The sequence below is a fragment of the Xylocopa sonorina genome, chromosome 8 (assembly GCF_050948175.1).
Source record: "Xylocopa sonorina isolate GNS202 chromosome 8, iyXylSono1_principal, whole genome shotgun sequence".
NCBI lineage: Eukaryota > Metazoa > Arthropoda > Insecta > Hymenoptera > Apidae > Xylocopa > Xylocopa sonorina.
In genome coordinates this window covers 3153296-3165197 of record NC_135200.1, presented here as the reverse complement: position 1 = coordinate 3165197, position 11902 = coordinate 3153296, and the positions used below count along the sequence as shown (strand labels likewise).

The 11902-nt window shown below is 37.1% G+C and overlaps 3 protein-coding genes across 3 annotated transcripts; 1 reads left to right on the top strand and 2 right to left on the bottom strand.

The window, feature by feature from the left end:
- The first annotated feature begins 2549 nt into the window (after nucleotides 1-2549).
- On the top strand, nucleotides 2550-4411 carry LOC143425876 (uncharacterized). The gene is made up of 2 exons (XM_076898932.1): nucleotides 2550-3001; nucleotides 3164-4411. Exons 1-2 carry the CDS (start codon nucleotides 2726-2728, stop codon nucleotides 4220-4222), a joined length of 1335 nt encoding a protein of 444 aa, XP_076755047.1. The 5' UTR covers nucleotides 2550-2725; the 3' UTR covers nucleotides 4223-4411.
- Nucleotides 4412-4535: 124 nt separating this feature from the next.
- On the bottom strand, nucleotides 4536-6259 carry LOC143426236 (uncharacterized). The gene is made up of 3 exons (XM_076899507.1): nucleotides 5948-6259; nucleotides 5596-5742; nucleotides 4536-4769 (listed from the first exon to the last, which is right to left on the bottom strand). Exons 1-3 carry the CDS (start codon nucleotides 6123-6125, stop codon nucleotides 4555-4557), a joined length of 540 nt encoding a protein of 179 aa, XP_076755622.1. The 5' UTR covers nucleotides 6126-6259; the 3' UTR covers nucleotides 4536-4554.
- Nucleotides 6260-6900: 641 nt separating this feature from the next.
- LOC143425886 (enoyl-CoA hydratase domain-containing protein 3, mitochondrial) lies at nucleotides 6901-8756 on the bottom strand. Its single transcript, XM_076898940.1, has 6 exons — nucleotides 8698-8756; nucleotides 8442-8525; nucleotides 8133-8306; nucleotides 7850-8037; nucleotides 7329-7489; nucleotides 6901-7259 (listed from the first exon to the last, which is right to left on the bottom strand). The coding sequence occupies exons 1-6, from the start codon at nucleotides 8737-8739 to the stop codon at nucleotides 7036-7038; spliced, it is 873 nt and encodes a 290-aa protein (XP_076755055.1). The 5' UTR covers nucleotides 8740-8756; the 3' UTR covers nucleotides 6901-7035.
- Nucleotides 8757-11902: the final 3146 nt, after the last annotated feature.

Genomic DNA, 11902 nt, shown 5'->3' with positions numbered 1-11902 from the left:
TTTTTAATCCAGGGCTATGCGCGCCTGCTGAAATAAATTATTCTCGTCGTTCGTGTCTCTGCGCGGAGGGAGGATCGTGGAAAACCACGGATGCGGTCGACGATACGGAGTTGGATGAACGAGGCTGCGCCGGAAGAGAGGCGGAAAGAATGAGCGGAACGATAAACGGGAAGAGAAAGAGGGACCAATGGAACGGAGGCGGACAAGGGAAGGGCCAATGCACGAGAGAAAAAGACGGTCTTCTAGTCTCTGTTTGTTAATATGCTCGATGGTTGGACAGCCGGAGATCGAATCAGTCACTTCTACATACTTCTTCTTTCTCTGAGATACTTCGTCTTCTATGTTATTAATTTATAATACCGTTAGGTTACGTGTTAGATGATAAGTATTAGTATGAGTCGTAGCGCTCGATGCGCTTTTAGAAACTCCGGGGAGGCGGTGATTATTAATTCGTATCGGTGATAAGACGGGTACTTCCGGCAAGAAGAGGCACGATTCTCGACTTTTAGAGTTTTTGCCTTCGTTATCAGTATTATATAGATAAGAAAAGGGAATGGCGCAGCGTGACGCTGTGCGTTCCCGTGGATTATATCGCGTGTTAAATGTGTTGTTAATTTTTTAATTCTATTAACACCCCGCTTACGCGCAAAATGTGGATTAATGGCGCGTCAAACTTTTGTCAAATTCACCTTAAACATCACTAGTCCTTTGCGACACGCGCCTCGAGTATGTTAAACTCGCATACAAATTTGATATTAAAAAGTCGATATTCAACATCCTTAATACCAATGATATCACGTGACATCACTAGAGATTCAGTTATCGTAATCGTGTTGACTTGTACGTAAAATCAGTCAGGCAATAAAGTTCAACTAAACTCGAGTCTTCGCCGAGGAAAGTTCAAGGTTGTGGAATGTCGACCTGCAATCGATTTAAATTACATGTGCAGCTTCAGATATAAATTTATGCGTTAAGTTTATTTAAATAATTATATGTACATACTAAATTTGTACAGAGTGTCAAATTTGTACAGAGTGTAGGAAATTTTACTGTTGACATTTCGTAACCCTGAACGAATATCCCATTCGGGACATCTCGCCTCCTCGTGCGTACATCCCTCGAACTACACTTTCGACGATCGAAATTACGTATTAGTTTATCCTCTGACTGAAAAAACTGCCGTGAAAAAACATGTACGGCAGAATCTTCTTGTACAGAAGAATCTTCTCAACAAAAACAATGAAACCTTTTTACGTGTAACGTAGTACCTGAATGTGCATGTAAGAGAAGATTAATTCTAATCAACTGTCTAAAAGTAGAGGTATAGTGCCAGAATTAGAGCTACTGCAACAGAAGAGATCATAGATACGGAAATTATGATCGAACAGTCGTCGATTGCCGCTTCTTGCCGGATGACCCGTGACGCAAGGTATTGTTCAAATGAGATTCGTAAAGGACCGTAACGTGCAACCCGATTACCTCGTTTTTTTTTTTAGCAATTCTTACTCGAACAAAAGAGTACACACACACACACACACACGGTACATCGTACGACTCGTCCAAATCGCAGGGTGAACGAAATGCGTAATGATATTCGATCGACAACGGCATTCCAGAGACGCTTGTGTGCGAACAATAAAAAAAAAAAGAAAAAAAAAAGGTGTGGACCGAGGGAAGCTAACGAATCATTGTGATGATCGTGCTGAACGCAACGCAATCCTTTTTGTACGATTAATTTATTAAAGTACGATCACGATGCCATTTTACAGCTCGAGTTTAGTAAACGATAATAATAATCTTAATAATAACGATACAATTTGCGAGCAACGAATTGCAGTACGGAAAATTCTCAAACCTGACTACTTCTCGCGGCCAGAAACGCGGGAACGAGATCATGTGTGCGTATGTGTGGACACGCGAAATTCATCGTCGATATGTGCGCGATAACGTTGATGATTTTTATCAGTTTTTTTTATGGTTATTTTCGCATCTGAACGCGTGCCTGGCTGTCGCGATGAGATGCTTTCCGTATGAGAGGCACAACGGACGGGGAATCGCGAGAGGTTTACTGTTGTGCCCTCGAGGAATGATAATTAATTTAAAACGGAGGCCAAACTATGGTAAAAGAAGAAAGGAAACGAATAATTGTACATAAGAGGAAAATTAAATGCGAGTATATAGTAGTATTACGTGTCGATGTACGTGCCGAGGGGAAGGAATTTCCCTTTCTTTTTCCCCCGTTACTTTTCATTTTGTATATTTTAAACCAAACTTCACGCATCGACAGCGGACACCCGACTGACGACTAATGTACCTAGGACATACGTCGAATCAAATAAATGATATTTAATACGAGCCAATACTCCGTCCCGATTGCCTTCCAGAACATTTGAATTTTCCAAATAATACTGTCAATTGTTCTACACACGTGCACGTTGGATAAATTGTACTTCCTTTCGTTTTGGTTATTCTGTGTTAAAAATCTGTACGACGTTGGCTATTTAAGGCCAGAATTTTTTGTTGGAGAATAAAATTCTACGCAACTCACCGCCAACGATCGATTATGCCAAGAAAACATGATAATCCGTCGTGTTTTCGCTTCCTAAGGATTTATTGCTGTAATAAAAAGTTATGTTTTATCAGTGGCTTTTCTAGGATGTAAACAAGAGTCGAACTGCTCGCTGGAAAATTGATTTCTAAATATAGTTGGCGATACGTTAACGACATGTCGGTGCAGATATGCTGCCGCGATCGACGAAAGATGAGTCGAGTGATCGATCGGATCAAGATACTCGCCGATAATGTGGACGAGTTACGTGCTGAAATTAACGCGTTTCGAACTGACTATTTCAAAAGCAGAGAGGACCATTCGCGTGGAAATAATTTTAAACCAGACAAAAACAGCAATACTGATATTTTGCGTAAGATGAAAAAATACGCGAAGAAAGTAACGAGCATGTACTCGTTAAGAAAAGGATTAAAAAGTGGTGGAACTCAAGAGGTATACGACTTTTAATACACCGCGAAGTGTTTATTTACTTAATTAACATAATTAACCGCAATTAGAGAGACGGTTTTCTAAATTGTTTTAGTAGGACGTAAACGAAGTACTGAAAAATAATATTTGCACTTAATCAACTTATTTTGTTTGTCTTCTTGTTAGCCTTATTATCGTTGCACAAATTTGGACCCCCCATTATCCTCGCTTCTAAATTATATCTTTCCCACTGGAAAAAGGGAGAACGTTTGGCACGTGCCCACAAGAATCAAACATTTAAGAGACCAAGGCAATCAAACGAACGAGAAGCCTGAAAGCCAACGGTTTACCGCAAAGAGTCCAACTTCTTCTCTAAATGTGGAGAGTATTCATATCGATGATCCTTTGTCCGCAGAGGACGGAAATGGACACCATAATAAAATAATATTTCCAAGAAAATGTGCGACTTTTCCTTCAAACTTCTCCGAAATAAGCTGTGAATTAGATTTACAAGTGGAAAGTCCAATAATCCATCGAGGTTACGAGGTGAATATCTTTTCCGACTCGTACACTGTCAACAATTATCCAGAAAATATGCTATCTCTGTCGAATGGTAGTAATGAGCAATCGTCAATGAAATCTACGCAAGCAAATGTAACGAAATTGGGACGGAAATACAAGAATATGAATTCTCGTTCCAAGTATCGGAACGATTGTTTTTCGAAAATAAAGAACGCTGTAATTACGAAAAAAATTGTAAGAAATTTAAACGAGAGTACTTATACGATATGCGAGGAAGTCGACGATACAAAAGGTTATCCAAATTTGGATAAAGAACGCTGCAAACGTTGTTCCTGCTGGAAGAGGAGAAATAAGTTTGCCGAGTTGAATAAGAAAAATAGTAACGAAGAAAATTTTTCTCCAGTCAAAACTGGATTTCCGATGTTGAAAACCAACTTGACCGTGGACAAGGATGATATATTTGAAAATTTGTCCGAGGAGGAAGATTTGTCGTCTTCGTCGGCTTCAGTGGATTTAGAAGTGAATATTTCAAACAGTTCAAATAAAATTGAGGATTCAGATCGTAGGAGGCCAAGGACTTATGTGATACATAAGAAAACTCAGGAACGCAATGAGGAAAACCGGTTGAATCATTCTGAGAAGAGTGTTATTTACGTGGAACAGACTTCCGACCTAAATCTTTCTTCGTATAACTTCTCCAATCATGATATTAGTTTTAATTAAAAAACAGTATTCAAACTATTTATTTTCGTCCATTTATTAAAAAGGTAAAGAAGGATCTATGTAAATTTTAACCAGACGTGTTCCATATGCAACTTCAATGTAATTTCATATGCAACTTAGCTACGATACATATTGGATATCAGCAACAACAATCAAATGCTTACGCAATAGTACACAAAGTTTACGTTACTATATTTTAACAGTCCCTTGAGAGAGTTTATGCATATCACAAGGTTCTTTAAATTACCTGTAAATGTATAGTAGAGGATTTACCATCGGTTTAGAAAGCAGTCGCGCGATTAAACCAGATCGTTCCTATATTTTCGTACAGTTTAGGAATTATTTTTGGCGGCTGCAATCGCAGTAGCCGAGATCGCGGCGGGTGTTTGGCTCTGGGTGATGGTCCCCCAGGCCGCCACGAGCGACCCCAGCACCCCTTCATTGGAGTCGGTGTTCTTCTTGAAATTGTGAACCGAATAACGGTTGTAGAGTCCCCAGATGCTGTTCATTAATTTGCTGTTATACTTTAGCGGCGTGAGCTCCCAACCTGTACATTAAAGGGAAGTGATTGTCGTGCTCAGTTGTCATCCAAATCTCCGTATCGTAAGCTACGGTTCTCTACAATTAGTATCCAGACAACACAGCGACGAATCCGACGACAGATGGCTTACGGAAGTACCGATACTCGCCGACACAGTGCCGGCACCGTATCAAGACTGTGTTGTCTAGGTAATGATACAACGCTCATTTCAGATATTTTTACGCCAATCGAAAACGTTCCAAACAAAGTCATACTTTCTTACGTCCGTTATATTATCTATTCCAAAACTGTATATATGTACTTATTTTTATAATTCGAACACGGTGATTAAATTTTATATTTACCATCATGACTGATAAGGACATCTGGTAAATAATTAATTGAAATAACGATTTATTTATGGTTTTTTAACCAGCACAATAAGTATCAAGAAATAAGAGAAGGCAGCTTTTTATATTTACAATATTTGATACGTTCGAGCACCGCGTATAATTGCAAATATATACTGAACGGTATATCGTATAGCGATAATATACTGTATAAAAAATAATACTTCGTAATACTCAACACAGTTGCAGTTACTGTATTAAGAAACAGTCGGTTAATACGTGTTACGCGATGGTTCGTATCCATTAAAAAAATTACAATCTAATGTTATATCGATGTGTCTGGTATACAATGCCTAAATCTTTAGACATTACACTAACGTCGACCGAGCGAATGTCGTTCTATAAATTGACCTAAAAGTACTGCTTCTTGGAAAGTGATAAGTTCGAGCGCAGTGTCCTAAAAACAGAATACGTGACCGATAGTTGACGCGTCTGACAAGTACCTTCCAATGGGGGTCTCATATTGAATACGTTCTCCTTGCCCGCGTTTTCCCTCTCCATTGCTGTTATCATAGCGTCGCGTTCAAGATTGCGGCGGACTTTGCACACCGCGAACGCACCCTGCGGAATAGCAGCCATTCTCGCACAATCTACAACGCGAACAAGCACGCGTTATTATCATTTAGAAGCGTACAATGCTGCACTTCGCGCGAAGTGTCACGCGAGAGCAATATCTTTGTGTCAACCAGAAACGACACCGATTCCCGATAAAATAATACTGGTAACACCTCTTCGAAGGATACCTACCGGATGCAATATTTTTAAACGCATACAAACATAAGAAATGGAACGAACCACTGCAACTCTCAAAGAGCAACTCCGCTATTCTCCTTTTGGCACTTATCGTAGATGCCCTCGATTCGTAGATCTTAATTTTAGGTCGCTGGTCTCCCACAATTGTCCGCAGCTTTTGATCTTGTTCGAATGCTAGAAACCTCATACAGCCGCGATCGAAATTCCTCAAAACAATCATCAACCGATCAGAAAGTTCTCGTGATAGTAAATATTTGTTAAAAACGAACGCACTTCTCGGTTTCTTTCTTCTTCCTCGTTGTACGCCTATATTGCACAGCACAAACGAAACGCCTGATGCTCTGTCTTTGTTAGGACCCAACGTCGAACTAACTACATATATTAATGTTAGTTTGGATTTATGAGCTTGCCCCGTGAGTAAGTGGGGAGAGATTCGATGGGAGACGAACCATTAAGAGAAGAAAAAACACATTTTTCCGTTACGAACATCCAAGATATCGTCGTACTTCGGGATCTTCGCTGACAACTTCGACCACCACGACTCCCTTATCTTCGTAAAGACCTCTCGAATCTGCAGCACGGTTTCTGCCACGCAATACGTGACCTACATGCGTATCACTATAGTTGAAGATTTCCAATAGACTATGCAATTTATCGACTTGCCTTTTTGCTTCCTAATTTCATTACGCGTACATGATTATTCGTCATCGCCGTAATTATTATCACAACGCAGTAACAACAAAGCAGTAAATATTGGCGAATGATAATTCGTTTGGTCAGAATTTAACAATTAATCGTGTCCTTAAGGTTGAAAAGTTAAAGTCTAATATCATAATTAAGTCATACTACTAGCAAATATCACAATTTCAATTCATCTGTTCATTCAAAATTGTTCTTTTAAAGGCAGAGAGTTATGCTCTAATAAATCAATATAGTATTATATTGATGTAATTATTATATAAATGATGAAAAGTAAGGAGTTAAATTAGTTAATAACTAGATGCAGTATTAATTTAATATACAGATATAGTAAAAATAATAATTTGCAATACTTTATATACATGTAAAAATAATATTCATTTTATTATTAGAAACGCATACTAAATGCCCCATATTAATACATCTTAATTCTAATTGTAATCGTGGCACCAAACAGGTTTCCTTTTTTCAATGAAACTTTTGATTCCTTCCTGAGCATCTTTCATTTTCAAATTATTAACCATTTTTTCAGTTCCCAAAAAATATGCAGTCGACATATCTAAATCCAGCTGTTCATACAAAAACGTTTTTCCAACGTGTACAATCGAACGGCTTTTTGCATTTATAGCTGCAGTGATTTTATCGATTTCTTCATCTGAACACAAAATAAAAGATAATTACATAAACTACCGTAGTTTTAATGAACTCGTTCCAATTATCTTACCAAGTTGATCATTTGGCACAACTTTACTGACAAGACCTGCTTCGTACGCTTCTCTGCCGCTAACACTAAAACCTGTGAATAGCATATACATCGCTGTTTTTCTGAATACATTTCGCACCAAGGGGATACCAGGTGTAGAACAAAATAGTCCAAGATTAACTCTAGATCGTAGTAACGTGTAATGAGTATTTAAAAATCATAGAGACTAGTATTAATAATTTATATTTAGGTTGCAAGCTAAATGTATTGGTTGGCCATGAGAATATTTTCCAGTTATTGTTTTTATACCGACGAAACCTATTCAAAAAAACTTGCATGTGTAATCGATTAAGAGACCAATGTTACAAGAGTATACGAAGGGATTTGGCTGTTTTTGACTTAGGTTGGTAATAATATTGTCAATTCATTTTCTTACATAACTTATAAGTTTCGTTCTTCTTTAGCAAGATAAGGAAAAATGCATTGATATGGAAACAACCATATCCGACTAATACATTCAGATTGCACTTAAATATACATACCCTGGTGTAGCAAATGAACTGTGTTCAGTACAAACAGCAATATCGCACGAAGTAACCAATTGGCAACCAGCTGCAGTTGCTATACCATTTACAGCAGCAATTACAGGAACAGGGCATTGAATTATTGCTCGCATCAACTCCGAGCATGTTCCAAAAATTTCCTTATGAAGCTTCCCATTGTTAGCAGTCTAAACGATACAAGCTAATCATTTATCTGTGATAAATGTAAATCTTTACATTAAAGAAACCCCCTTTACGTTTAATTTTCAGTCTGTCTACAAACCAACTCCTTTAAGTTATGTCCAGCAGAAAATACTTTTTCTAGCCCGGATCTAATAACTATAGATCGAAGTTCTTTGTTGTGTTCGTCTTTCTTGATGTTCGCTAATAAATTCTTTAGCATTTCCAGAGACAAGGAGTTACGAGTAGAAGGATGATTTAATATCAATGTCCTTACCTAAATGCAAAAATTAAAATTTTATATATATATAAACATTAATTTTTCATATTATGTTTCAGATCTGAAATTAATGTTGGCAAGAAAAAAGGAATTCATTGGCATTAGATTTCAATATGTAACAAGTTTTCTTACTCCATTATTTTCCTTCACATCTAGATACTTTTCCTCCGAGGACAACATCCTATCGGTAGAAAACGCCCTTGTTTTTCTTCCCACCTGCATCATTTATATTAATTAGACATGGCAATTTGAAATAATTTCGGGATTCGCGCTCGATTCACATCGTGCAATATCGTGAACCTTCGTGTCTTGATCATAATTATAGGTTATGTAACCTCTACAAATCAATAAGTTTGCTTTACGTCTAATTTATTTAAAAACAAAATACCTGTGCATAATCGAAAACAAATTTTTTCGTAACTCTTAACATTCTGCCTTCCCTTTTTATATTAAATTCTTTATAAAGTGGCAATATAATATTTTACGTCACTTCAACGTTACATAAAATGATACTGAATTTCGCAAATAATCACCAGGATCACACGTATTTAAATGCACCAGAACAGCACGCGGTGCTGTTCCAGTGTTGATATCCGTCTGTCAATGTCGTTCATTCATCAATTTTCTCAGCAGTGGCGTACGATGACCATTTTTCCATCCACATTGTAAATGAATATTAAAAATGATTAAACTAAACAGTTCATTCATTTTGATTCTAATCATTTTTATATTTCGCGCTTTAGAGGTAAAAGGGAGAAAGATGCTATAAGAAAGAGTGAGACAGATGATGGTGACCATGCTCTAGAACCACTGGCACCATCTCTGTAAAAAGTGCTCAAACTGGTCGCACACAATTATTGACAGGGAGGTAAACTACTGAAGAACTGGTGGTGCCATCTCTACGGAAAGTAGTGAAACTAATTTCCGACTGGTTTCACTGCTTCTCCAACAGATGGCGCTAGTAGTTCTTCAGTAGTTTACCTTGCTGTCGATAATGGATGCAACCAGTTTTTTGAGCATTTCTTACAGAAATGGCGCCAGGAGTTCGAGAGTAGGGTCGACATCATATGTCTCACTCTTTCTTATAGCATCTGTCTCTCTCTGTCCTCCAAAGCAGGAAATATCAGATAAATTACAAGAAAACGACTGAAATATACAAGAAATTACAGTAAAACTACTGAAATATACATCTCATAATATATAATATATAATAATATACGTCACAATAATAGCACTGTGCTGTCACTTACGCCGCCTGACATTATGTATTTACTACATATTGTGCAATTTTAATAGGAAAAGAGCTTTTAAACCTCTATTGCATATCATCATATTATATATAATTTTTATGGCGCTTTAAAAAGATATATATATGGTTTTCAGTAACTATAATTGTTGGATAACAACAACCAAAATGTCTGTCAATGCTCAATATGTTAAACATCTGCTGAGATCTGACGGTTTTAATTTGTACGGAAATACTGATTAAAAAAATTCATGAATGAACATATAACAGGCATGATACGCTAGTGGTACTATGATGGTGCATCGTGTGATATGCTAGTGTCCCAAAATGTGCTGTTACGGGATGCCATTACAACCATCGACGAGTGCGGACGTAAGTGGCTAAGGAAGTGATGTCACGCGGCGCAAGTAACATCACAGTTTTCTTACTGTGACAAAGTTGTGTTGTCGGAGTGCTCATATTTTATCACTAATTTTCTAACATGCACTTTACATAATTAAATACATACTACTGTATTAATAATTTAATTCTTAATAATATTTACTGGTAAATCATTATAGTTACTATTGTATAAAATATTAAAAATTCAGTTAAGTGCAGTTAATAAAATTTCCGTTAAATCGATATAGTAACGGTCTAATACGAATTAAATTAATCTTTTCTTTAATATATAGATACGACAGATCGATGTAACAAGTAATTTCGATTTAACAAAGAGAGGGAGAGAGAGAAAGAGAGAAAGAGGAAGAGACCTGACAAGTAAAATTAATAAAATAGATAGATCGATAATTATGGAACAGAGGGCGATGCTACGCGCGGTGGAAATCCGATAATTGAATCGAAACCTCTCCAGTCGGAGAACCTGTCATCGGTTACCATGGCGATCATTGTTTCCCCTAACAACTAACATGGCGGAAGTCGAGGGTAAGTTTGCGTATGTCAAAATCAGCTCCGTTAGTATTTAGGAAACCGCGGTGGTTTGTCTGACACGAAGAACGCGTCGAGAGATTCGAACGATCGTCGCGCGAGTTTCCTCCTCGTGCTACGTTTCTGTCCGGCTCCAGTTTCACGGCCGACGACTGTTTTCTAATAATATATACACGAGAGCTGTACGCGAACGCGAAGGTGTTCGATCGAAAAACCGTGCGAGAGGAGCCTGCGATGGTTACGAGTTAAATATTTCCGATCCCCGATCGGCCAGATCGATGTCTCTCGAAGGAAATACTCGTAGGAATAGATAAACGACGAAAGGTAAGGTTAAACTTTTAATTGCACGCTAAATCGAATCGACGCCTGGCGAATCGATAATCGACATGTGGCCTCGTTGCAAGTACGTTTGAACGTGGTGTATTTCAAAACAATTCTTTGTAACATTCGTTTCTCTCTTCTTCGCAACATTTCGTTCCTCTTTTTGTTAAATTTCACAGAGTATTGTTTAATATATTGAATTTTAGATTGTAATAACTGTATTTGATAGCTTGTTGTGTAGATTGGAACAAATTTTCTTGTCTTTTTTACCGGTATTTAAATAATTCATAGATAATGTGGAATATCTTCAGATTTATTTCTATTACGGAAGTATATTATAGTCTTTAGGTAGTATATTGTAGTCAAATAGAAAATTATTGATATCAATTGTTTAGATGTATAGATGTTATCGCTCAGATATTGAATTATTCCATACGTTGGTAGTTAATCTATCTAATATACATATTTTTCTGTATGGATTAATGTATTTTTCACGGAGTATTGATCAATTCTACTATTCAAGTATATGTGACTACTTGCACAGATATGCTATCGGTGCATTAAATCATTATGCTTACGATAAATCGTGTAGTACATCGCGTGGCTTGCCGCTAGCCACGATATTTACCGGAACCGGAACTCATAAAATGAATTAAGTAACATGAGCATGAGCGCGATCGATTTATCTTTGTAGGTAAATGCCAGGTACCAATTTCACGAGTTGTTGAACTTTTATCGATACTATTAAATCGACAAACTTATTTTTCGGAAACACGCACGTTTTTTGTGTCTTAAAATATCCCTCGCGATAGTAATATCTGTTTAGAACTATTCATTCTTAATTACAACATAATTGTTTAATTCCTATAGACCTTTCGAATAATTGTCCCTCTTAAATAGCATCCAGCACATTTTCAGTCAGTTTATAATTTCTCCGTCCGTATTTGTTTCTCTATTTCATATTCCCTCTTCTAGACATTTGGTTCAGACAAAATCTTCTCGTTTCAGAGCATATAAAAGGAATCAGTAATGAACTTATTCCATTTAAAAAAAAAAACATTTCTTGCATTAACATATCACAGCTAAAATTCTTTTGATT

What these genes read in the sequence shown, in the direction of transcription:
- LOC143425886 (XM_076898940.1), bottom strand. Translation starts at nt 8,739, where the DNA reads ATGTTAAGAGTTACGAAAAAATTTGTTTTCGATTATGCACAG. An exon ending in GACATAACTTAAAGGAGTTG is followed by an intron (nt 8,038 to 8,132) that starts GTTTGTAGACAG and finishes TGTATCGTTTAG; the next exon opens with ACTGCTAACAATGGGAAGCT. An exon ending in AGTTCATTTGCTACACCAGG is followed by an intron (nt 7,490 to 7,849) that starts GTATGTATATTT and finishes ACTACGATCTAG; the next exon opens with AGTTAATCTTGGACTATTTT.
- LOC143425876 (XM_076898932.1), top strand. Translation starts at nt 2,726, where the DNA reads ATGTCGGTGCAGATATGCTGCCGCGATCGACGAAAGATGAGTCGAGTG. An exon ending in AAAGTGGTGGAACTCAAGAG is followed by an intron (nt 3,002 to 3,163) that starts GTATACGACTTT and finishes TCTTCTTGTTAG; the next exon opens with CCTTATTATCGTTGCACAAA.
- LOC143426236 (XM_076899507.1), bottom strand. Translation starts at nt 6,125, where the DNA reads ATGATTGTTTTGAGGAATTTCGATCGCGGCTGTATGAGGTTTCTAGCA. An exon ending in GCTCTTTGAGAGTTGCAGTG is followed by an intron (nt 5,743 to 5,947) that starts GTTCGTTCCATT and finishes TTCGCGTTGTAG; the next exon opens with ATTGTGCGAGAATGGCTGCT. An exon ending in TATGAGACCCCCATTGGAAG is followed by an intron (nt 4,770 to 5,595) that starts GTACTTGTCAGA and finishes TTTAATGTACAG; the next exon opens with GTTGGGAGCTCACGCCGCTA.